Raw genomic sequence first — 27,403 nt, 5'->3', positions numbered from 1 at the left:
ACTGTCGCCTAATAATAACATAGCAGATATATAATCGGTGTAAACAAAATTTCCTTTGCAGTCTCTCGAGACGTCTAAGTCCGATCGTAACTCACTAAGTGCTCAACTTAATAAACCTCTTTGGTGAAAAAGTTGCAGTGATACCCCTGAAAGGTAAGTGAAAAGTGTTTTTTTTTTTAATATCATATATGATCTATCACAATTATTTTGCCCACCAAGTAGGACTTTCGCTTTAATGTAGAAAAACTAATGTATTGTCATAATAAAGTTTAGATATTTATGACATTTTCAGTATACAATTTTTCTTTTTAGTTTTTGTTAAAATTAACTATAATTAGGTTCAAAATAGTTTTTGTTGTTAACATAAAAATACAACAGTTTATATGAGAGCAATTTATACATGTTTAAAAGTTATAAAAATTAAATACTAAGTACATTTTCCATTTTTATACAGCAGCTAAATACTGTTCACTGTTTTTTGCCAATTATATGAGTAAAACGAACATTTAAATCTTTTTATTCATTTATATTCACGCCAGAATTAATGCAAATTAAAATAATATCATGCAGATGAAGTGTTATACTCATAAGGTAATGAAGGCCGAAAAGAAAATGTTAATTGCACTGAAAAAGTATTTTATACTACAAGCCTTGACTTTTGCCGCCATCGTTACGGTTTTGAAAAGTCGGAAAATAGATAAACCTTAATCTAAGTAATTGCAAACTATATTAAAAAGTAGCTAAGAAACTAACTAACTTTAGCTAATTAAGCTATGTTAAATTCTTTTATTTTCCGGGGAGATGAATCGGGCAACGGTAATGTCTTCACAGGGCGTGTTGCTAAATAAATAAATTAATATCTGTGCAAAATTTGGCCAAGATCGATTTCGCTGTAAAGCCGTGTATACTTAAAGGTAACAGGTTTTGCATCTCGTATAGTTTATATTCATTTATTTTGGTACTTACTACTATTAAAAATTAAAATTTACAGGCTTACTTAGTTCCTATCGTTCTACAATGCAGCAGTATGTACCTTAGGTAACCGTTGCAGATAGGCACCGAGGACAAACCTCAGCGGTTTTTTCGGTGCTTTTAAACAATTTTATTGTAATTGTTTTATTAAGTAATAAAATAATATTATACTCAACCACTGAATAACGTGCGCGGCGTTGCGGGTAAATAGACGAATTTGCAAGTATTTTTACACAATGTGCTTGATCTGGTTTCCGGACAATGCTTTAGCTAATCGCGTTTAAAAGGCAACGTTAGTTACATCGTCAATGCGCAGCTATATAAGTCTAGGATTCATTATCATCCTTCATATCATCCGATAGACATCCACTGGTGGACATTTAACTTTTGTTAGGAGTTCTAAATTTGAGGGCTTAGTGCATCCTGCGTTTCAGGATTGTGGTATGTGACATTTGTTTATTATTAAGAGAAGATGAAATCACAGTAGTAGTAGAGCTTCTTGTGATAGAGCTCGTCCGATGGAGTACTACCTCCATGCTTATTTCTGCCGCTAAGCAGCATTGTGAAAACGCTGTGTTCCGGTCTGAAAGGCGCGGTTGCCGGTGTAATTGAGGCTTACCACATACGCCTCTTGATAGACACAGGGCGGCATGTTGCAGGACGTGCTCCTTGCATGCCCATGTTCCAACTACTATAAGGTGGGCCATCTGGTTCGTCAATATTAAGTATAGCTTTAACTCACTCTTCTATGATTTCATCATCACAATCATTTAACTCGAACATGCTATAATAATTAATGCATTTTACCGTTCAAAGTTCATTTCTGCCAAAACAAACTAACTATCTGTCCCTTGGTAACAATGTATAAACATATCCACGATAAGGCATGTTTGAATAAAGGTATCTACACTCTACAGTCCATCTTCTTGTCATCTCACTTGTCTGTTAATGTCTAATAATAGAAACATTTTTTTTTTAATTATATTAAAAACAAATAAAACCAAATGAAAATTTTTATTGCTTTCATTATTTTCTAATATTTTCAAAATATACCTTAAACTAAAAAGTAATAAAGCTTTGTTTTTTAAAAGGAAAGAATGAATAATACATGTATTCAATAGTCTCCGACACTACTTAAATTATAAATGGACCTTCTAGAAGTTAAACTTCTCTTGTATCGTTATGAAAATCAGATAAGATTTAAGACAGCTTTTCTGATTCTAGCAGTGGATATGAAGAAAAACTAAATATCTTCTTCCGAGTGATAGGTACCGTGAGAACATTGTTAGACTTTGTAGTTTGTCCGACTAATATTCCCGCAACTCGGTACATAATACAAGACCTTGGGCGTTTGAAAACTCTGTTAGCGCTATGATGAATTTTCGCACAAATCTTACTATTTTTTATATTGTAAAGAAATACATAAATTGGCTGAGAATTAAAATATAATATTTTATGATTATATTGTGTACCTACACACAACTCCCTGAAGTATCCCGATTATCAGACTCGAACCAACCTTTTTCTAAAATCTTGCAAGGCATAAAATATACACAAGTGCATTATTAATATTTATAACCTGTGTTTTCAATAGATAAGATGCAATATAATTTATTATTTTTTCATAAACAACGATTGCCCCAGAGATTCCAATTTTTATATTTAAGGGATATAAAAATGCTTTTAGGTTATGTTGCCAGGTTTCAAATAATTTCATATTAGAATCTCCCCCTCTTATTGATTATTGTTTATTAGGGACTTATTAAAGTTTCTTATTTTGAAAGTGGGCCAAATAAAAAATGTAATTAAATAAATGCGGTTAGGTTTAATTTAGTTACTTTCGGGCCCTTTTAGCCAAAACGGCCCGAAAAGTGAGGATACCAAACTTTAGTACTTACTGTTATTTGGGAATTTTTACTAGAATAAATGAATAATTTATCCATTCATTACAAAATCTTGACTATGTGTTTTCATCTCAAAATAAGTCAAAATGAAACATGCAATTTATTCCAAGCGTACACGTATGACGTCTCTGATATGTACTAGATAGGTAACTTCGTTTAGTTTATTTAAATCTGCATATTAGGTGTCAGTTCAAGAGTGATCATGACCTTCAAAAATTACTTAAATTTTTTTGTTTTATTCATGAGTGCCACTTCATTTATGTTCGGTCGTTCGTTATTCGTTACACATATATAACGAACGACCGAACATAAAAGTTCCAAGTCAAATATCGTATATCGTATAATAAAATATAATATTTTTTTACAAAAGTCTAGGCGATGTAATAATCTATCTATCAGCGCCCTGCCTATCAGCGCTCTTTTAAGGTGGCACATACTATACGTACATAAATCCAATTTGTTCGCAATGTTTATTTATAAATTTTGATATAATTAAGGAACCTTTAAATTATTTTGTTCATCTTAAGTATTTCGAAGGCCATCTTGACCGCCATTCATTTAATTACCGTATACAGACACATATTGTGTATTTAATACTTAAACTAATATTTTATTCACAGTTTGCTTTAGTTTGCGTAAATGGGCGTAATTACCTATACCTCAACGTGACAATATTTAAGGCTGTGAAGTTTTGACTAATCGACTCTGATATCGAAGCTACTTTTTAAATTATTCTTAACTAGCTGCTGCATTTATTTTCTTATATTTTCCCACTTTAAACTTGAAGCTGGGTTTAAGTTCTCTTCTTCGAGCCAGGATACATTTGGAACCGTAACAAAAGTTAAAGAATTTGGGAAATTATCAATATTTCCAATAGAAACAATATTGTACGTATCAAAAGTGCCTTCAATATGCGTATTTGAATACAGACAATTAAATTATGACTATAGTCGTCTATAAAATTAATTAGGTATCTCAAAAAGTGTAAACCTCCTGTAAAGTGTTAAAATTCTTTTTTATTTAGTGACTTCGTACTTACAATTAATTGCAGACGTACCTGTTATGTTGAAAATAAATTAAATGAAATCAAACAATACATTTTGCTTTTCCTATAAACACTTTTATTTCCATAATTCTACACCCTTGCAGGTTTTATTTACAACTTCATAACTACGAGTTATTTTTTAATTTAAAACTTTACATATAGATTTTAATGCTTTCGAAACTAAAGACTTAATAAGGATCGCTACATTTGCTATAAGGCTAAATGAAACATGGTAATTTTGGCATCGCTGGTATGATATTCGGAACCATGGCCGAGTTAGAAAAGCACCCGGGCTGCGTTTGCCGGAGAGGTGCGGATTCAAATCATGCCGGATCCGAATTCTTTATTTGCATTTTAAATGTTTATACTTGATATTTCCTAAGGTAAAACCTAAAGGTCCACTTTAATTAAAACATAAATATTATTATGTTAACCTTCAAAAATATTTTTATTTTAAATCACACATATACCTACAGTACAAAATATTAGGAGTTTCTTCGTATGTTTGAACGTGTCGTGCCAGTCATAATAATGATCATGTGTTTTTATCATGCAAATAATAAATGTCACACTTAATTAAAATATCGATAATTTAAGTATCATAATAATTAATTTCATCTTATATACATATTATATCATTTCGTAATATTAGCTATTACTAACCGTTTTACCAAAACTTATCCGTCAAGATCGTTGGTTTTACATAATCAATATTTTTAATACATAGATATACTTAATGTAAACTTCAAAATGAATTTACGTGCGGGTTGTGCTGTCTGATATGCGAAAACCTTACAAATTGATTTTTGATGTTTCCGCTGATAAAATATTAGCACTTGATTACAATTGCACCTGTTGGTGTTGATACAATCTAAGGTGTTTTCTTAACTAGACTGTGATATTTTGGCGGGGTGAAAAACAGGTACCTGAAACAGATTTTTATCCCGTCATTAAGCTGTGAAACCGAGTTCGGTTTAGCCATGTAGAAATCTACAGACATACAGAAAACTTCATTATCATCATTGTCGCCTCAACTAATTGACTTCCACTGCTGGACATAATTTGTTTGTAGAGAGTTCCAAAATTTTCGTTGGGGTCGATCAACGCTGCGTGTACATCGATCACACCGGTGTGTGGGTCGCCATTCCAGCACTTCGGAAACCAACGTCGATCGGTTCTCCGTGCAATGTGCCTCGCCAATTTCCACTTTACGACTTGTTGACCTATCGGTAGTTCTTCTTCATTTCTCAGATCACGTAGAGTCACTCAGTCACGATGGAGAGAGCTATGCTGGGAGTATATCTAAGCTTTCACCCTACGTTTCATTACCTAAGGAATCAAAAAAAAACAAAATTAATTATTCATTTATTACAAGTAAGCCCAGTTTATAAGCACTTTTCAAACGTCAAGTCAGTCTGTTTGTAGTGACTCTACCGGTTCGGAAGGCAGATTCCACCGAGAAGAGCCGGCCTATTTCGAAATCATTTTACAGTTTACATTCTTTTCAATTCACTATCTTGTGAGAGATGAGAGCAGAGTCAAAAGTCCAAGCAAAAAAATATATATTACATAGGAAAGTGTTTTGTTTTCGTTATGTAGGGAATACCTGCGCTAAAAATCTTGTACTTTTCGCAGTGAGATAGTCAGTGTTATAGTTTTATCAAATAGATAGTTTATGAATACAATGTAGGGAAATAAATTGTAGATGAATTAGCTCCCAGGGGTGTTTTTAACCTACCTGCTAAAATATTCTTATATACATACTTAAACTACATCTGATAATACACATGGAAAAATATATATTGAAACCCTTTACTTGATGTAAGAATAAACAAATAAAATAAATGACAAGTTCGCTCTCCGTTATCTCTCCATTGATAGCAAATTGTAGTGATCATTGTTGATTGTCCATTTGCGATCACGCCACCGCGGTCATTGGAGTCAAACGTATAAGCATAATCTATGTACAAAGCTATAGGCTGCTTGTGTTAAATCTTAGATTAACGATATCTACTAGATGCTAACTTACTTTTGCAAACAAGATCATTTATGTAAATAATCTCATTTAATTTTACTTATTTTGATTAATTTTAAGAAACTAGTTTTTTAAAATATTTAAACCATTATTTAAACCTACTAAAAAATAAATGCAAACTCTGTTCATATAATAATATAAATTAAAGCTAAAACAGTACACACAATAACACGGATACACTCGCAAACACGCACACACACTCACACGCACACATATAAACACGCACACGTACACGAACACATACCACGCATACACACAAACATCTCTCTTATGCGGAATGCATACTACCGTCTCCTTATACGAGGTCCAAATATAATATAATCCTGTTTAAAAGAAAATAACATATTCCTGTTTTCGATACGCAGCTAAGTTATTAATTACAAAAATAAGATTAAAAGATACCGCGGTATTAATATTATTTTTTATTATTAGATTTGAGCTAAAGCTCATAATCTGTTTATAATCGATTAGGCTTATTATTGTTTATTTCCCATTTTTTAATCTTCTTTTAATCCATGCGATAATTTCTATACTTATAAGGCTAGTTAAAAAGGGGGCTATGCGATCTTACTATCCTACAAAAATTATAAAAGCAAAAGTTTGTAATGATGCATGTATTTATTCATTTATATTAGCTGTAGCCCGCGAGGTGTATACTGTCAATGGCAAAGCTAAAGGTGTCAATAAATGGGGGATTTACCTGGGGATTTGAATGGGGACAATGCGTCGCTTGGCAATCGTAAGAGAAATCGCGTGACGGGATTTGTCTCATGACCAGTAAATAGCCGTAGTACAGGATTTGGGACTCTAAAAATAGGCACTTTAGCTCCATTTCACCTTGACGATACAGTATGCGAAAACGACTCCTCGATCGATCCCAGCAATCGATTGCACGTGTAGTTTATACTCCGGCTAAGTTACTAACTTTTGAATAGTTACGACGCAAAAGATGGGTCTAAGCGTAAAAGTTTTTCCACTACAACTTGTGTTGATATAGTTCAGGGCCAACCGATAGTTAATAATGCAGTGATAGTGACAGCCAGAAGTTAGTGTTATTTATTATCGATGATTTATGGTTTTCAACTTACACTTGTGCTAAAGATAGATAGAATAACTTTATTGCGAAAGGAAAGAAAATCAAAAACGCTGCTATCGTGTACAGTTTTTATTCTCTAACCTTTCTGTCAGGTTATTAGCAATAATTTGATAGTGATGGTGTTCCACTCATCGAAAATAGAAAGATCGTTACTGCTATACGTTCCACTGTCAGAAAAGTCACAGAATACGTTTGCTAAGGCAAAGAAGCCGCCGACCCGGCGCGGCGGTACCTTCATTCGACGTCTTTATTCTGAGATAATCTCGTTTGTGACTAGTGTCCGGACGTGCTTTGCTATGTCATGTCGTCAGGATGTGTACTATATGTTCGCGACTTTTTTTTGAAAGTTGCTAATCCGCCGACAACAAAACTGCTGGGCTGTGCCAATTGCTTTGGGTTTTAGGTAGACGGCGGTATAAAATCTCTACAAGTTGTCCCTAGCTATAATTTGGCAGTTCCACCATGCATGGCGGCACTCGGCGGTTAATGATGGTACAACGGCCGTCATTTAGATACATCGTAACGATATAAAAAATGTAATAAAACTAACACAATAAAAGTATGAAGGTATATCTTCACAGGTAGTAAAGCTGAAAAAATTGTTATTTTGGTTGAACCCGCTCCTCGGGAACTGCACGGCGGATTTAAAAAATATCTTGACAAAGGCTATATTCAATAATATTAAACTGGGATTCTTAGCAGCTGAGCTAAATGAAAAAAGTCAGAAAGAGCGCTAGTGAAAATGAAGCACATAAAAAACGGACGGTCGATGGGACGCGGTGGGTGTGGAATTTTGTATAATAAGTAGAGGGTGAAAGTCTGTGTGGCACAAAAATACCTTCTTAAAAGTTTGTAAGCGAACGAAGTCGCAAGAACCGCTTGTAAACTATAAGGAGGTATCTCATTAGATATGAATGATAAGAAATCACTGTAAATCAAAGTAAATTATATCAATTTGAAAACAATTGTTGTACGGTAGAGACTGTTTTTTATATTTTGCTGGATACGTACGATAATATTTTAAATGGTAATAAATCTCTTATAAAACCCGAAAGTGGTTGTTAGTTTATTGTTTCAAGCAGTATTATAGTAGCTCCGAATCAAACGCGATTAAGATTATCAAGAAATAGCTTCTTAAGGATTGATGATTGTGGATGGAGTCCAGTGCCTAGAAATTTAAACTGTGAAAGCCTCATCTGTGGTGTTAGATAAACAAATAAGCGACCCGCTCCAGATCGCACGGGTATAAATAAAAAAAGTAGTGAAATTACTGCAACGTAATTTTTTTTATCAGTGACTTAGTTGCAAACACTTACATAATAACTTAATTAGGTTTTTTTTTATACATAATATAAACAATCTGTGAAAAGTTATCTACGCGATGCTGAAAACCGCTCAAAAATCGGCTGCGTAGTTTAGGAGGAATTACCGGACAAAAAGATAGGTGCGTAAAGATAAGCAGGGCCAATATATTTATTAAAATTTTGTATTACGGTACAGTTTAACTGGGACAATTTAAATAAAATTATTATGACTTTTTATTCAATAAATTAATTTAATTTAAGAGACGAATGTTAAAATTAAAATGCGAATCAACTAGCTACGAGTAATTGTCTTGAACGTCACGTAGGCACATTAATTAAGTAATTATTATCGAAAAAGCAATTTATGTTAAAATTATTCGTATGAAATTCATATAAAATAAGGTTGAATTAATTTTTAATATTAAAATTACATCGTGTATACTGGTAGACTGTAACTTGAGCTATGATAGTTCTTAGGAAGGATTGGAGAAATACGCGATTATGTTAAAACATACATCTTTTGGGATTTTTGGCGACCTCTCTGGCGCAACGCAAGCGCTGGGAATTTAAGTAGGAGTTCCCGGGTTTGATTCCCGGCAGGGGCAAATTGGGAATTTACAATTTATTATTTCTGAATTTACCCCAGGGAAGGCTTTGGCCGTGGCTAGTTTCCACCGACAAAGTCGTGCCGCTAAGTGTTTTAGTTTTCCGGTGCGATGTCGCGTGGAAACCGTCTAGGGGTATTACTACCATACTCCTTTACAGGTTAGCCCGCTATCATCTTAAAATGCATCATCACTTACTACCAGATGAGATTGCAGTCAAGGGCAAACTTATAGCGGAATAAAAAAAGATCTTCTTTACACAAATTTCAGCTCTACTAAGCCGCTTTATTGTGTGTAAATGAAGTATCGTTATAGCATTCCAACCTGCATTGGTGAAACGTGGTAGGTCTTACTGCTATCAATGAAATAAATAAATTAATTTATATACTACGACAGTACACACATCGCCATCTTGCCCTAAAGTAAACATAGCTTGTGGATACTAAGATGACTGTTTTATAATATACATAAATACTTATAATATACAGAAGTCACTGAAAAACTATTCATTTTCATCACACAAACAATTTCCAATTGTGGGAATCGAACCCACGGGCTTAGGCTCAGGAAGCACACTGCGTCAATCGGCTGACTATGAAAGCCGCTTGTGCCCGGCAGTCGGCCAGTAATATACTTATTTTTTTGAATATTAGCTCAATGATTAAGGTGTACAAAGTTTCTTCAGTACAAAACGTAAACATCAGCATGGCACATGTAATGTTGGAAAAATTATGACATATCTTTTAAACAATTGTGCTTTATTTGTATTAAATAGTACCTACCTAAATATAAAGTAATAGTACCTAAAGCACTTAAATAATAATAACAACAATTAAAAATAATAATTGCGCTGTTAAGTTATGTTAAGATAAGTTGGTAACTGGATTGATTTCCGATTCTTGAGTTCTGATTTTCTCCTTTTCTTTTCCTCCGTTTGTGACATAATTTTCCCTTAACTCTTTACCTAACGGTGGTTATAACTAGCCTAGACAATGGTTAACAATATAGAAGGTATGATTTGTTATAATAATTTCAAATCTTTAATATGTACAATAGAGCCTTATATAACCCGTAGCTTTTGAAATAAGAAAAGCCGTCTCCCGTGAAAGCTGACTGAGTTCTCTTTGAATCTAAACTCAAGAAAATACCTCATTCCCAAACTATGTCTTTATATACCTTTTATTTTGTTTAATCTAATCTTAGTAGTAGAAATATAAAAGGAATGAAATTTTTATTAAAATCTTGAGTCTTTAACACATATAATAGAGTCTCATATAACCCGTAACATTTGAAATAAGAAAAGCCGTCTCCCGTGAAATCTGACTGAGTTCTCTCTGAATCTAAATTCAAGAAAATACCTCATTCACCTTTTGTTTTGTTTAATTTGTTCTTTTTTCTGTATGTACAATAAAGACTTTCTATCAATCTATTTATCTATGTCACGCTGAGCACCTAGCTTGGATTGGGATTGAGGAAAATTACTTTTCGTTATCTGATAAGATGTCGCTTCGTAAACTGCGGGATTAAGCTTTTTCATGGTCAATAATGAATATAACCTGCCAAAACAAACACACTTCCACATTTATATTATTACTTCGGAATAACAAAAACACTATATATATATATTAAAAAAAAAGTATCGTCGTTAGTCCGAATATGAGTAGATTTTTGTTTTTACAGTAAAGGTTTTTACAGACTTTATTTTTGAATTTTTACGGCGTAATAACTGAAGAGAAGGTTTTCCATCTTTACAGCAATATGCCACCTCAAGGCCAGCAGCAGGGGTCGTGGGTTCTTTATGAATCGGATCTGAACAAAGACGCTACGCCGCCACCCCTAGTGCCGCCCTCCGCTGAGAAACGAAAATGGAAAATAGTTTGGAGAAACGTCATCCTCTTTATATTGCTCCATTTGGGAGGAGTTTACGGAGCTTATCTGTTCCTAACACAAGCGATGTGGACTACGCGAATATTCAGTAAGTATTATTTTGTTAACCGACACAAAAAAGCAGTACTCAATTCGGTTGTTTTTTTTTATCTTTGTTAGCTCAGAACTTTGTCTTTTATAAACCGTTTGAGACGGTACACTTCCTATGTAGTCCCATTTTCATCAGGTCAAGATCTTTTTAAAGGATCCTGTAGAAATTGGAGAAACTCTTCAAGTAATAGAGACACCGATAGCGATTTGAGTATTTTTTTAAAGTAAGTTTTTGAGCATTTGCTATCGAAAAAAACCATTTGGTAAAGTGAAGCTGATGATGAAGACGATGGCCACCAGACTACACAATAATAAAAATAACACTGTTTGTGCTTCCATTACGGTACATAGTAGGTAAGCAATGCCCCGTAAAAAGCTCGTATATTATTTTTTTGACAAAATAGAAACAGTCTTTTTTATAAAACTAAGAAGCAAGCAATAAACGTTTTCTACAACATTTTTAAGTAAGTGCCAAGTAAAATACAGAAAATTACTGGTACTATATAAAAAAGAATACGAAGTATATGATCTATACATAGTAACTTTTGTTCTTGCCACAAGATATACGAGTACGAGTATATGGTGTGTTTTTTCTTAGTATTATCATATTTTTCGTATGGATTGAAGGTAATTAAAAAAATGGAATTTATATTTTTTTTATCTGTGAAGTGACAGTTTACGGGTTCCCTAAAGTTCACGATCCGCCGAATCGGTGTTGTAACTTTTGACGGCTCCTAACGTCGTTAGACATCACGTAAGAGTTTATGAAACGTTTTCTTTCTCTAGGCATTTGTTTACGATTTCTAATAATCCTATCTAAACAAACACGGATGAAGTCGCGAGCTACAAGTCATTTGATAAAATCGAACCGGTGGTTCCCAAGATAACAAAACAAAGCAAAACTCTTGAGCTTTATTTTGCTTCCGTTATCAAAGTATAATAAAAACAATGTACTAAAGGAATAACTCATTATGAAATTAGCCTTTACGCATGCATGAAATTCAATTACTTGTCAAAAGTTTTTACTTAGCGTTGAAGTAATGCGTAAAACAATGTAGAAATAAAAAAAAAAATCGACATACTAATGAAACTCAGTTCGTTTTCCTGTAATATTATATATTCCTGCTATATTTTCGTCTAATTATATAACTAAATAGCTTAATTTAATACAATATATTGCAAAAAATAAGCGTCTTGCCCAGCAAATATTATTTAAAAATGTGCTTACGTCAATGAATCTTAATATATTAAGGAACTCTAAAATTAAACCAGTGGCTGTAGGGGCGCTCCTTAAATCTACTCCATAACTAGAACTCATTAGAGTACATATCCTGTTGAAACTCTATAACCTCACTCTCATAGAACGATTGAGGGAAGAGGGTGGGAGGGTTTGCTATGACATGCTACCTACCAAACCAACGATGCAGTTTGCGTATAGGTATATATACTGCTGTAGGTTCCATGACCATTGATGTTTTTCTTCGAATACAAGTTAGCCCCAAGATAGTAGCGGGCTAACCTGTTACGGAGTATGACAGTTATATTAATCGGTTTCTATGCGATGTCGTACCGGAACGCTAAAGATAAGGGGAAAGTCTTTGTGCAAGTCCGTTACAATAGTAACTAGATCAGACTAGAGAAAATTATATCTACCCAAATTGCCCCTGTCTGTCTTCAACTTTAAATCGCAGCGCTCACTGCTGCGCACTGGAAGGTCGTCGAGGTGATTGATACGGGCAAATATTATGGACTATTATTTGACTTCTTGTTTTTTTCAGCATTCAAGCTTTACCTGGCGTCCGGTCTTGGTATCACAGCTGGCGCACATCGACTTTGGGCGCACAAATCGTACAAAGCTAAGCTCCCACTACGCGTGCTGCTCACCCTGTTTAACACTCTCGCATTTCAGGTAGGCATATACACACCTAAATGACAGAAGCGATGATAGCCTCGTACCCCGGTCGAGGTCAGGACCTCGGCTCGACTTTTGTGGGGCCGAGTTCGAATCCCAGCACGCATACCTAACTTTTGTAAGTTATATGCGTTTTATGCAATTATAATGTCACATGCTTTAACGGTGATGGAAAGCATCGTTAGAAAACCTGCATGCCTTAGAGTTCTCCATAATGTTCTTAAAAGCGTGTGAAGTCTACCAATCCGAACTGGGCCAGCGTGGTGGACAGTGGCGGTACTACCATACAAGCCGAAAAGCCGGGCTTGCGTAACAATAAATGGAACGCAGCTGGTTACGACATAAATTACCAGGCATCATAAGAATTAAAGAGGGATTACTATGATTACTTTTTAATTTTGGCAAACATTTTGGCAAACATTGCATAGAAACTTCTTTATCATAATTCGCGTGCTGACCCTAACCGTAATGATTTACAAAGATTTGTTGATATGGTTTGTCATTTAACACAAAAAGAATGGTGAGATCATGACGAGTTGAATTTGTCCTTTAGGTAACTGGGCTTGCTCAAATTCAAAACCCTAGGCACGCCACTGGTGGTGGACTACGGCTAAAACTTGCTATGTAGGACACCCGTGCCTTGTACAGGGCCGGTAATGTCTTGATACGATGATGATCACAGACTGATAAACTCGGTACCGAACTACGTTTTGGGGACAAATGAATGAACCTTAATTGTACAAAAATGCAAATCATCATCATCAAATCAACCCAATGATAATATTTTTTGTTCCCTTAGGTCCGCTTTTTTTTATTCTACTACAAGTTAGCCTTTGACTGCTATCTCACCTGCTGGTAACCTTTGTGTGTAACCTCTTAACGGTATGGCATTTTTATTAAAGCTCTAATAGGTTACTATCGTAGCGGAACGCTAAATCGCTTAGCGGTACGTCTTTGTCGGTGGGGTGGGAACTAGCGACGAAAACAAAACCGGTTTACTCGTGCGATGTCGCCATTCCAGCAACGTGGAAAGTTGAGCCCAGAGTCTATCGGTTTATCGAAACATATTAATATTCACACTTATAATTTAAATTAATTATGGGCAAATTTCGGCAACTACTAGTATCATTAAAAATATATATATATGCTATACAACCGTAATTAACAAAAAACACAATGTTTTTTACATTGACGTGACGTTACGTGTTTTACATTATAAGGGCAGTTTCGAACTCATACAGAAATCTATATTCAAAAAATTTCATCAATCTATTGATCTCTTCATCCGTAAACAGTGAACATATTATAAACAAACAACCTTACAGAATTAAACGCTTAATTTACTCATATCATCTGGCCGTGATATTATATACAGTATCTAATAACTTTAGACATTGTATTGCATAATCAAATTAATTAATTAGTAACAGTCGCGTTTATTTTGTCTCAAATTTATTGAGGTCAGGTCTACCACGGTTACATCAGGTGCACTGATATGAAGCGCAATCACGGGAGTACAAAATATTGTTGTAACACGTCTCAATTATTATGAACTTTAACACGTTTATCAGTAGCTTAGTCAAAGTAATTATTTACATATTATAAATAACAGTCGCGTGATTGTGCACTATTCCCGCCAATGCGATAGTCTGAGCCCTTTTAATTTTTAAACGTAACAATGTATCAACCTGAAGCTGTAAAGTTTCTATGGATTTGTCATCTAAATTTGAAGGTGTATATAAAATAACTTAATAATAAAATAAAATTAAAACTCTGTATATTAACTATTATATTATATGATACTTATATATCCCTATCCCTACTAATATTATAAATGTGAATGTAAGTATGTTTGTTACGCTTTCACGCAAAAACTTCCTAACCGATCCTAATGAAACTTTGTACACATATTCTTGGAAGTGTTAGAAGTAATATAGGATACTTTTTATCCCGACATTAAGCTCGGTTCCTTTGGGAGAGGGGATGAGTGTTTGACGAGTTTTACACCATAACTCCGACAAATTATAACCCATTTAAATAATTATTTTTGTACTATAGAGGTTATAATATGTGTTTAATTTTGCCCAAAATGTGGTTGGAGATAGAGGACAAAACTCCTCAGCGGACAGCAGCAAACTTCTCATTTAAGGTTTAGCGATACTGAATGCTTTATTTTTTTTTAGATCTACAACTAAATTTAATGCCACATCAAAAACAAAATCAAACGTAGACGAAGTCGCGGGCAACAGCTAGTATTATAAAAAATGATACTAGTGGTCGCTGACTGGTCAAAATTCGATTATAATTATTTTTAATAATAAGTTTAAACATTGTGAAGTTTCTATTGTCAAACTAACTAAAAAATACTTCTATAATCACAAATTTTGCCAAGGTTAAAAAGGGGTACCTACTTACAAAGTTTTTGCTTCATGTATTAATACCTATATAGGATAATAACTCTCATTAGTAGTCTCGGGCAATATACCTTGTAAAACCCGTACTTCCCTCACCCTTAACATAACACCTTGGCCTTACAAATAAACATGAATTAATGTCTTTATGTTTATATCACATGACCCCAAAAAGGTTAGCTGACCACCGTCTTTTAATTCGCGGGAGCCCCTGCAGAACTCGGCTGGGGTGGTTGGTCGACGTCTTTCTTGGAAGTATACCATGGGTTTCCTAGGCGTCAAGTAAAGCCGACGGGAGAGGAATCCCTCGGCCGTGATGGTTTTTACTATGGGTTCTCCCCCCCCCTTTCAGAGGAAGTCCCAGATTACCTCCTGCCCAGGTACATAGGATAAAAAAAAGGTTAGACGGCAGTTAAGGGCAAAATGTGAAAGAATAAAAATATATTGCTGTTGAGGAATTTTGCAATATTTCTTTGCTGGTAGCTAGCGGCAGCCGAAGCCCCTCACTGATGTTATGATGCACGTTGATCACGTGCATAATAACATTCGCTATTTTGCAGTTATCAGTTTAACCTACACGTTTCAGTCATAAGGCGAGGCGTGCTTCCGGTCAATGTCAATGTCAGCTCTTATCTAAATTGTCACGTATTTGTTGACATATAACTTCCACAATAGTTATGATATCCTTTGGCTCTTAGTACTGTTATCGGCTCGATGATCTGAGGAAATATCCACACCCAACCACAACAGGGCTAGCACGGGCAGGAGACAAAAATTATATCCCCCGATTATATCCCCTGACTAGGGATATAATTAACGTGTCCATCTGCTAAATATGGGAAATGGAATATGGAATAGGAAAACTTTACCCCTGTTTATTATAACACAAATCATTAGGATATTATTTGCACTTGTGCGCCAGTGCTCGGAGAGTTGATAAACCTGCGGGAGAAGATAATTTTTTATCCTTTTCCCGGGGAGATTGCCTCCTGCCCATGCTAGCTGCACAGCAGGGGTTTACTACTGTAGCTTAAAGCAGTAAGTATTATTTTAATATTGTTGACGCTGTTGTGGATATATTTTAATCGCTGTCCCGATCACAGCAATACAATTATTGTCACCCATGGTTTTCGTACGAGGCAACGAAGGAATAGTTATAACAGAGAAGATTCACGTCTCAGCACATTACTGTAGGTTTTTTGTAAGATTTTATGGTTGACTATTTTTGTATTTAGTACTAAATCTTATGTTATTTTTAGTGAACTAATGCGTGTTGATTACACTTATAAATACGTGTGAGCCAGCCTTTACAACATTTATTTATTTTAGCAACAATCGAGAAATGTTAAAGTTGTTTTAGCAATAAAGTATTATCAATGACATCAGAGTCCCGGTCTTAACTCGAACCTTGTTTCCGGTCATTCTCAATGTCAGATCTTATATTAACTTATCTTGGTTTATTTACAAGTATAATTTTGTTTTATTAAAAATCTTACCGAAAAGCATAAAATAAGATATCAGAAGGAATAAAATAATATATGAAAATATATTACTTACATGCAAAAAAAACGTTTGAAAATAATTATGGTTAGCTCTTTCGAAGTGTTGAAACATATTTTTCCTCTGTTGCAAACAGGTTGATGATAATAATAATCATAATAATATGCTTAGGACTTCTGCTTCTACACTTTTGGAGGGAAGAGTTCGAATCATACCTCTAACTTTTCTATACTTATGTGCGTTTTAAGCAATTGAAATATAGCGGTGAAGGAAAACATCGTGAGGAAACCTGCATGCCTGAGAGTTTTCTATAACGTTCTCAAAGGTGTCCACCTATCCGCACTTTGCCACTGTGGGTACCTACGGCCTAATTGTAGGAGGAAACCGGTGCCCTGTGTGCCGCAATAAGTTGATATATGATTATCAAACCCTGACAATTCTTTTAGAATACTTACTATTTAGTTAGTTAAGGTCCCCATTTTTTTTTTTGCCCCGGAAGTCCTTGCTTACATAGAATCTAACATCAGTGGCTGTGACAGGACGTCTCCTTCTGAATACGGAGAACAGACTCAAGGTTACAAATAAACTCAGCCGGGTACATATTATCCATTGTTATCACTATACCACAGTGTAACTAAGACGAAAGCAAACACACCCAAGATTATTTGTTCTTGTAATCCTGTAAGTTATAATAATAGGATTTTTTTAAAAGCTTACGTTTATTAATAGGCCGCATAAGTAGGCTTAGAGTTACCCAGGGGAAAATGGAGAGCTCGGAGGATTTGTAGGTGATAAAATCAGAAATGAAGACATTACATTAGTAGACGAACTAGAGTTTCCGACATAGCTGAACGAGTTGGAATGCTAAAGCGGCACGTGACACGTTTCAAGTAGGATGGACAAAGGTTGGGTCAACTGAAAAACGCAGTGTTTATAGACCCCCGCACCAGTTGGACCACATAAAGCGAGTCGAAGGTATTGAGAAATATGGGGCACAAGAACGTGGAGTGTGGAAGTTTTTGATGACCTCCCTGGCGCAGCGGTGAGTGCTGTGGTTTAAGGTGGGAGATCTTTGGTTCGATCCCCTGTAGGAGAAATTCGTAAATTCTGATATCTCCTTTGGTCTGGGTTGGTGGCACGCTTCGGCCGTAGCTAGTTACCACCCTACCGACAAAGACGTGCCGCTAACGTTCCGGTACTTTGTCGTGTAGAAGCCGATTAAGAGTAGGTATGAGTTAATAAAACTGCGATAGGTGCCCCTAACAGGTCAGCCCGTTACCACCTTAGACTGCATTATCATTTACTAGCAGATGATATTGCAGTAAAGGTCTAATTTCTATTGTAATAAAATAAATAAGTCCTTACAATAGACATATGTACGACTGTAGACGGGTATCGTTGCAATTGATGATAATGATGACGTTTCATAACACGTTTGAACTCTTGCATAAATACTATATCAGCCATATTATATGTTGGCAATTTACTTTTAAAATAATTACTTATTGAATTAATTGAATTAATCTTTATCTAAGGTAGGTATCTACTCGTATCTGTTGTTAAAATTTAAGTTTTGAAACTTAATAATTTTAGATAGTTAAATATTTACAATTATTTAATCGTGGTTATATCAATTTGTCCAGAAAATCATACTAAAGTAGCGCTGCTATTGAACCGAAATTATTGAATACCTTTATAGGATTTTCCTCTTGACACATATTCAAGTACCTCTCAAAAGTAATTTGAAGGAAATAAAAAAATTTAAAGATATGGTGAAGTAATAAGAGATTAAGCATAAACAATTATTGGATGCTCCGTCTTTTTTTATAGATCTGTTTAAAATAAGATGGTATTAGAATCAACAAACAAAGTCAAAGTCAAAGTCAAAGTCAAAGTCAAATATATCTTTATTCAAATAGGCACATAGATGGCACTTTTGATGCGTTATTATATACAAAATGTGTACATAGCAGTGAGTAGTGATGGCGATAACTACAATCGTAAACTTAAAACTAAAGCTACGAGGGTTCCAATCGCGCCCTGGTCTAAGAAGAAGCCCACAACAAACTTAGCCGGGTGTTCTTTTTGTTATCACCATCTCACATTGTCATTAGAAAATATTTAAGAAGCAACCTAGTTAGAGCAATTGTTTACACCCAAGCTTTTTTATCGTTTACGTAATCCTTTATACTATAATTTCCTTTAAATGAATTGCTTATTTTGTGTAGTCTAGTGTACTGCACTGCAAGTTTATTTTTGCTTCTAACGTTCAAATTATTGCAGTCACATTTTCTTTTAAATTTTGATATATTTTTGTGAACATACATTAAATTTTCAAATATGTATTGGCTATAGAGTGTCATTATTTTAACATCTTTCAATTTATCTTTCAATGACTCTCTCGGACCCATTTTATAGATCGCACGAACAGCCTTCTTCTGCAGCACGAAAATAGTGCCAATATCAGCAGCATTACCCCATAGTAAAATTCCATATGACATAATGCTGTGAAAGTAACTAAAATAGACTAGCCTAGCAGTTTCTATGTCTGTCAGGTGGCGTATCTTCTTTACTGCATAGGCAGCAGAACTAAGCCTGTTCGATAAATTATTTACATGAGGGCCCCATTGAAGTTTAGCATCTAACGTTATTCCTAGAAATACTGTTGTATCCACCGGATTCAATTCCTCATTATTAAGTAGTATAGTGGTTTTTACATGTTTAACATTTGGTAATGTGAATTTTATGCACTTAGTTTTATTTTCATTTAAAACCAAATTATTAGCTTCAAACCATTGTACTACTTTAGCGAGATAGTTGTTTACATCGTCTAAAGCTAATTCACGTCTCTTAATTTTGAACATAAGTGATGTATCATCAGCAAACAATACTATCCCGTGATTGTCCTTAACAAGGTAAGGCAGGTCATTAATGTAAATAAGGAATAGAAAAGGTCCTAATATAGAACCCTGTGGAACACCAATTTTCACAAATGACCCATTAGACCGCTTTCCATTAACGTCTACCATTTGCACCCTATCACGCAAGTAGTAACTAATCAAGTCGAGAGCTACACCCTGAATTCCATAGTGGTGTAGTTTTCTGACTAACGTTTCATGTACAACACAATCAAACGCCTTAGACAAATCACAGAACACACCAAGTGCATCATGTGACTCCTCCCAAGCTTCAAATATATTATGTATTAGCTCAACACCAGTGTCGATAGTTGAGCGACCCCGTGTAAAACCAAATTGTTTAACGTGGAGTAAATCATACTTATGAAAATAGGCAAGTAACTGATTTAAAATAAGTTTTTCAAAAATTTTACTGAAAGTGTGCATATTATATTATATTGGTCTGAAGTTAGTGGGGTCAGAAGTACTACCCGATTTAAACAAAGGAACTATTTTACTACGTTTCATTAAGTCAGGAAACACACCACAATCTATACAGTTATTAAATATTAATGCTAAATCGGGTGCAACGATATCAATTAGTGATTAGAGAACTTCAACGGAAATGCCCCACAAGTCACTTGTTTTTTTATTATTTAATAATTTAAAGGCTTTAATAACGTCAGAGCCACTAACATGGCTGAATTTAAAAGCGTTTTTACACTCGGGCACGTTATTCTTTAATAGAGCGAGAGCAATATCTGGTGAAGAGTTCAATGATTTAGTGGTGGAGATAGGAATGTTAGTAAAAAAGATTTCAAAAGCAGTAGCCACCTCGAAATCAGATGTTACGTCTTTATTATCTACATTAAGTTTAAAGTTATTATGCCGCGGTGGTACTCTTCCCGTCTCCTCATTAATTATTTTCCAAGTAGTTTTGATTACGTTATTGCTATTTTTTATTTTATTCTGTATGTATCGGGACTTTTCCAAGAAGCAATCGCGTTTAAAACTACTGGAACATAATTTAACACAATCTCTAAACTCAGCATCAGTATTGTATTGACGTTCTGCATAAAGTTCGTACATTTTTTGCCTACTCTTATGCAGTTCAATTGATGCCCACTCACTAAAAACTAAAGCATCAGTCACCACAACCGACTTACTAGTGAATATAGAATTAAATAGTCGTTGAAACGTGTTGAAAAAACAGCTGTACATCTCATTCGGACTTGTCCCCGATTGTAAGAACGGGAGGTCTTTGACGAGGCTAGTTCTCATTTTCTCTATGCGGTTTGATGTCACTGGTACAAAAGTAATTTTATGTTTGGAGACATTTTTCTTCACATTTTCAAATTGAATTAATTGACCACAATGATCAGAATCTAATTTATTAATTATGTGTTTACTTATTGGAATTATATTCGTAAAAATGTTATCCAAACATGTGGCGCTAGTGGCAGTAATTCTTGTTGGTTCCATGAACATATTTGTAAGATTGTATGTTTTAAATAAATTTAATAAATTAACACTTAAACAATTACGTTCTAAGATGTTTACATTAAAGTCTCCGCAAACTATTAACTTTTTATTTGACTTTGATATTTTAAATAACACTTCATCCATTACCTTTTCAAAAAGTTCAAAGTTAGACAAGGGTGGTCTATATACAGTGACAATTATTAATTGCTCTAATTCGACCGAGGCTAGCTCTATTGTCCGTTCAACAGACAGGCTCACAATATCATTTCTGTTTTTAAATTTTAAATTTTTATTTAATAGTATTAAAGAGCCTCCATGAATTGCAGTAACTCTGGTGAACGAACTACCAACCTGGTGGTTACCAAAATTAAACAAGTATTCATGAGTCTTCAAACTTACTAACTACTTATAAACTTAATAATAAGACTTAAAACAAAATAATAAAAATTAAAACTAACTAGATTAATAGGTTAACAAAAATGTGTTAACATGGTAAAAATTAAATCGCGTGATAACTAACTCTACAGTTAATTTTAACAGTTCTACAGGATGACCCATCCGGTGTTTAACCAATACATTTCAACAGAGCGCGTTGCAATCTTGATTTGTTGATACAAAAAGACGTATTACACCGTTTTATACTTGTCGGTATTGCATTTTTTTAATATTGACCAGTGCTTCACGGAGTTCACTCCTGTTGGTAATACAATAATGAATGATACAGTCTAACATGGTAGTTCATCCTGATTGGTATACCTGGTAGCCTGGTATTGCAGTTTTGCCACCTAATCGGTCTCTATGCAGCATCGGCCGTAGCCCACCCCACCAGACCAGACCAGAGAAAAAACAGAAATTATAAATTTTGTCTGCCGGGGCCACTTATACCGCAGCCATTATGGTCAGGGAGGATGTCATAAACATTTTTGTTGTTAAAAGCAGCGACAGAAAACAAGATAGAAGTCGCCCTTTATAACAAACAGTTTATATGCACATATATACACTGTTTGGGTGACTTCTATGTTATTTTCGTTCAGCAAGATGAACTGAATCGCAAAAAACATGGTTGGTTCTACTGTATGTCAAAAAGCACGATACCTGCCGTGATTGGTCGGCAGTTACTCTGTCAGCATTTTGACTAGCTAACTAAACGAATCCGAGGCAAACTCCATAAGCCACTGCAACCCTTGGGCTAGTTTTGAGTAGTTATGCTTTTATGTTTTCTCGTCCACTGGTTAATTAAAAGACTTTTTTTTATCAGGACTCAGTACTCGACTGGGCTCGGGACCATCGAATGCACCACAAGTACTCCGAGACAGATGCAGACCCGCACAACGCAACACGAGGCTTCTTCTTCTCCCACGTCGGCTGGCTGCTTGTTAGAAAACATCCCGAGATTAAAGCTAAGGGACACACCATCGATATGAACGACCTATGGGCTGATCCAGTACTGAGATTCCAGAAGAAGTAAATTATATTTTTTTTTATTCCTCAACAAGTTAGCTCTTGACTAGGGGGACGTGATACAATCCAAGATGGTAACGGGTTAACCTGTAAGGAGTTATTGCAAACCTATTCAGTGCATGGGTTTAATATCATTGCGATACCTTCCGAGATATGGAATCCGACTGTTTTCAACGCGACATCTTACCGGAACGCTAAATCGCTTGGCGGCAAATCTTCGTCAGTAGATTGATAGCAAGCCTCTACCGAAGCTTGCTGGTGATCAGACCAAAGAATATAAATCCCCAAATTGCCCCTGCCCGCGATCAACCCTGGGAACTCCGCTTTCAGCGCTACAGCGCTTTCCACTGCGTTAGCAATGTGGTAGCCACATGGTATCCTAAAACATCAACACACCGTAATAGTCTTCTGCTGGACTAAAGGGAGGACTCCAACTAGAGTGTTTACCCATAATCACCATGCTGCGCTGGGCAGACGGGTTGGCGATCACAGTAACAGGTAGTAACGACAAGGAGGACGCTGCTGTCCGTTTGGCGTTTTATTACCTTGGCATCTCATAGTAGTAGTTCTTATAAGGCATTCTTACGAATCCTAAACCAATCGGTTAGTATCCACGAGTAACAATTGTTCTGCATTAATTATGTTAACATAACCGGCTATCTAAGATATACGATTAATAGTTCCAATGGGTTTAAGTATGTAGCCCTCGATAGAATGTACTAAAACTGCTTACACGGCATCCTAATGGAACCTTAGGGCAGACGGGTAGGCGATGGCAGTAACAGGTAGTAACGGCAAGTAGGACACTGCTGCCCATTTGCCGTTATATTACCTTGGCATCCCATAGTAGTAGTTCTTATAAGGCATTCTTACAAATCCTAAATCAATCGGTTAGCAGCCACGAGTAACACTTATTCTGCATTAATTATGTTTAAAAAAACCGGCTATCTAAGATATACAATGAATAGTCAATTGGTTTTGGTATTTAGTCCTTGATATAATACACTAAACCTTATACGGCATCCTAACGGAAGCTTAAATCAATTGGTGTTTCCGTAAGTAGCCACGATCAACAATTGTTCTGGATTAATAGTGATAACCGATCGGGCTTTCTAAGATATACAATTAAAAGTCAATGAAAATAAATATAATTATGCCCTGTGGTGACGGCAGATCAGAACCCACTTGTCACCACATCTCCTACCCCCGCGGGTGTCGTACGAAGCGACTAAGGGAAATCGGATATTGGCGGTCGGACAACAGAGCCCTCTGTGGGACTACTACCATCTACCGCGAACACCAACCCGTCTACCCAGCGTGGCGATTATGGGCAAACCGTGCCTTTCTGAGAGGCCTTTAGTCCAGTAGTGGACTGTTGTAGGCTATGATGAAGGGTTTCAGTATTCAGTCCTTGATAAGCTCTAAAACACATTAAATAGATAAATATATAACGGTTATAATAGCCTAAAGGATGCAAATTTGGCACGGATTCCCAGCTGGCTTGCAGGGTAATTACTATTTAATTGTTGTTACCCGTTGAATATTCTTTCGGTGTACGTGCCAAAAATTATGTAAGCATGTTACTTTAGAGTTTAGCAGCGTTTCTAAGGTTTAGACTTTGGATGAAAATCTTCTGATTTGAAAACATCAACTTCTCAATAGTTCCTTAGAGTATACTAACTATTTAACTAATGAAAAGGTGTATACTTAAAGATTATAAAAAAATATGTAAGCCAGTTTCTTTAGAGTTCAACAGCGTTTTTCAGGTTTGAGCGTTGGAGCAAAATATTCTAATATGAACTTTTCAATTATTCCTTAGAGTATGCTAACTAATGAACTTATTATATGCTAAAAGATTATAAAAAAATGATGAAATTGAAAAACCTTAAACTGCAAATAAGTAATTAATTATTATGAAAATTCAACAGCATAAAATGTTAAAGTGGTTTCATCATCACTCTCAACCCATCACAGCAGCCTAAAACCCATCTAAGTCTCTTCTGAGTCTCAGAATTAGAAGGGTTTAAGGGACTGGTCAACGCTGGGAAAGTGTGGATTGGTAGCCTTCACACGCCTTTTAAGATCATAATGGAGTACTCTGAGGCAAGCAGTTTTCCTCACTATGTTTTCCTTCACCGTTAAGCAAGTGATTTCTAAATGCTGTAACTTTTTAAATTTAAATGCACATAGCTCCGAAAAATTCGATTTATGTTGGTTATTTCAGGCCTAAGTCTGAACCTGTGCTGTGTGGTGACGGCAGATCAGAATACAGTTGTTACCACCCTTCCTCTTCCTGCGGGTATCGTACTAACAGGTAGCATCGTTCTCTGTGCTACAACTACGGTTTACTGCGATCACCAATCCGTCTGCCCAGCATGGTAGTTATAGGCAAACCCTGCCCATTTAGCAAGTCCAGTAGTGGACTGTTATAGGCTATTGATGAAGTCTGTACCACAAGGTTATCAACCTTGAAAAGTGGTTTAAAGTTTAGTATCAGAATCTCAAGATTATATTTCTTTTCAGGTACTATCTGATTCTCATGCCGTTAGTCTGCTTCATCCTGCCAACATACATACCAACCTTATGGGGAGAGTCTTTATGGAATGCCTACTTTGTAAGCGCCATCTTTCGATACGTGTATGTTTTAAACGTCACGTGGCTGGTCAATTCTGCCGCGCACAAATGGGGCAGCAAGCCTTATGACAAGCACATCAATCCCGTCGAGACCAAGTCAGTGTCACTGGTGGTACTTGGTGAAGGTTTCCACAATTACCACCATACGTTCCCATGGGATTACAAGACCGCAGAACTGGGCAACTATTCCTTGAACTTCTCAAAGCTGTTCATCGACACCATGGCTAAAATCGGCTGGGCTTACGATCTTAAGACAGTATCAGCTGATGTCATTGAGAAGAGAGTGAAAAGAACCGGCGACGGTACACACCAAGAATGGGGCTACGAAGAATTGCATGAACACACCCAATAGAAATTTGTCAAAATTTGTTGTAAAATTAAAGGCCGAATCGAGATAGGGTTTATACCCTAGATATATCCTGCAAGATAATATTTGTAGAGGTTTAGCCCCAGACTGTGACGGATAATGTGATATTGAAGTTATTTGAAGATTTGATTGTAATTTATTAACTATTTATACCTATGGCGAATTAGATGAATTATAAATAGATTTTTAGAAATACATTAGGAATATGTATTTTTAGTGAAAACACTTTAATTTCTCTCTGTTTACGCATTTCACAATCATTACATTAAGGAAATTACGAGTTCGGCAATCATACGAGTATCTAATCATAAGAATCTATTCAGACATATCAGGGTCAAGGCTATCTGGCCTCAGGGCCACTGAAATGTACCTTTTCCATGCTAGTCTATTCCATTTTTGGCCGATTCAAAAAAGGAGAGAGTTTTTTAATTTTTCTTCAAGTTAGCCCTTGATTGCAATCACCTGCTAATAAGTAAGTAGTATAATGCAGTCTAAGATGGGAATGGGCTTACCTGTTACCGTGTCATATTTTGTTGGAAATTGATTGAAAAATTCTCATCTAAATCGATGCAGGTTTTCTGAAAAATAACCATGACACACAAATAAGCAGACAGCTAAAATTTTTTGTAAAAACTTGAGTGGATTAAATATTTTTTTAAATATTAAAGTTTTATTTATGAATCAAACGTATTTCGAGATCACAGATAGCTCTCATAGAGCAGAGAGTTTAGGAGCATAGACTCTGCTCCGATGCGGGTTGTCAGACTTTAACGATATTACATGCTAGTGATAAAAACCGAGATCGAAGGCTAACCGAGGTAAGGCTATCGACACTATCAATTTCGTAACCCTATTCTGGTACTGAGAATTTCTTAACAAAAAACCCCGGTTCTAATTCTTGACAATACCTGGATTGCATCTTGAAGCTTGGACCTCGTGATCCGTATTTAAACATGCTAGACCACAAGACTGATAAGGCATTTAGTTTTTTGTGTAGACCAAAAAAAAAGTTGTCGTTACAAATAAATAACTCAAAAAAAAGGAGACCGTGTGAAAGTGCTTTTATGATACACCCATACTACATTGCAATTTCAATTAGGGCCGACTGTGGACTCGCTATGGTTGCTATCAATTTTAGCGCTTGTTTGGATACAGTCAATTACATTTATCTTTATGGTGTTCTTAAAAAGACATTTCATGGTTTTTATGGTCCAAAAAATATACTGACTTGAAATGTCTGGTCAGCAGTGGCGTGCATAAAGGGTATGTATACCCTCTATGGACACAGATAATATAAAATTAAGAAAATCGCCACTATGAGTTAAAAATATAAAAGGGTTGGCTTTTTATAACTCTTACAATGCCTTTCTTTAAGTTTTTCATAACTCTTACTTGAGTTTTTTTTCATTTTATATCATCTGCATACTGCATAGAGGGTACGAACAGGCCCTCTATGCACGCCAATGCTGGTCAGGTTTCTATTGTGGCTCCGTTACCACTCATCCAACCGACAGAGATGTGTTGCCAAGTGATCTAGCGTTCTGGTACGATATTTAATATATACCTTTATAATACATTTGCTAGATTAGCCTGCTATCATATCATACGCCTTAATTTGATAATTAGCAATTTTTTGTTATATATTTTTTAATTGATGCACCAAGCAGATTCATCTGATGGTAAGTGGAAAACCATAGCCTATAAACAGAGCAACACTTCGCAGGGCATGCAAGGAACAATGGAAATGGAGTGCGTAAATTGATGCGTAGAGAGCGTAACTATATCAGGTCCGCAGTGGCGG

General features: G+C 35.6%; 1 protein-coding gene across 2 annotated transcripts; it reads left to right on the top strand.

Moving 5' to 3' along the window:
• LOC120627471 (acyl-CoA Delta(11) desaturase-like) lies at positions 1-26,264 on the top strand. Of its 2 annotated transcripts, none has more exons than XM_039895473.1 (5): positions 1-153; positions 10,716-10,936; positions 12,717-12,847; positions 22,399-22,604; positions 25,125-26,264. In XM_039895473.1, the coding sequence occupies exons 2-5, from the start codon at positions 10,720-10,722 to the stop codon at positions 25,585-25,587; spliced, it is 1,017 nt and encodes a 338-aa protein (XP_039751407.1). In that variant the 5' UTR covers positions 1-153; positions 10,716-10,719; the 3' UTR covers positions 25,588-26,264. The 2 variants fall into 2 exon arrangements, with proteins under 2 accessions (XP_039751407.1, XP_039751408.1); XM_039895474.1 differs by having other exon boundaries at positions 8-153; positions 10,699-10,936.
• The last annotated feature ends 1,139 nt before the right edge of the window (positions 26,265-27,403 follow it).

This window comes from Pararge aegeria, chromosome 11 (assembly GCF_905163445.1).
Source record: "Pararge aegeria chromosome 11, ilParAegt1.1, whole genome shotgun sequence".
Taxonomy (NCBI): Eukaryota; Metazoa; Arthropoda; class Insecta; order Lepidoptera; family Nymphalidae; genus Pararge; species Pararge aegeria.
Note: the sequence above shows the minus strand (reverse complement) of the source record. Positions and strands in the feature narration are given on the sequence as shown.

Coding starts and splice junctions, on each gene's coding strand:
- LOC120627471 (XM_039895473.1), top strand. CDS start 10,720: ATGCCACCTCAAGGCCAGCAGCAGGGGTCGTGGGTTCTTTATGAATCG. Junction 10,937..12,716: donor GTGGACTACGCGAATATTCA/GTAAGTATTATT, acceptor TGTTTTTTTCAG/CATTCAAGCTTTACCTGGCG. Junction 22,605..25,124: donor GTACTGAGATTCCAGAAGAA/GTAAATTATATT, acceptor ATTTCTTTTCAG/GTACTATCTGATTCTCATGC.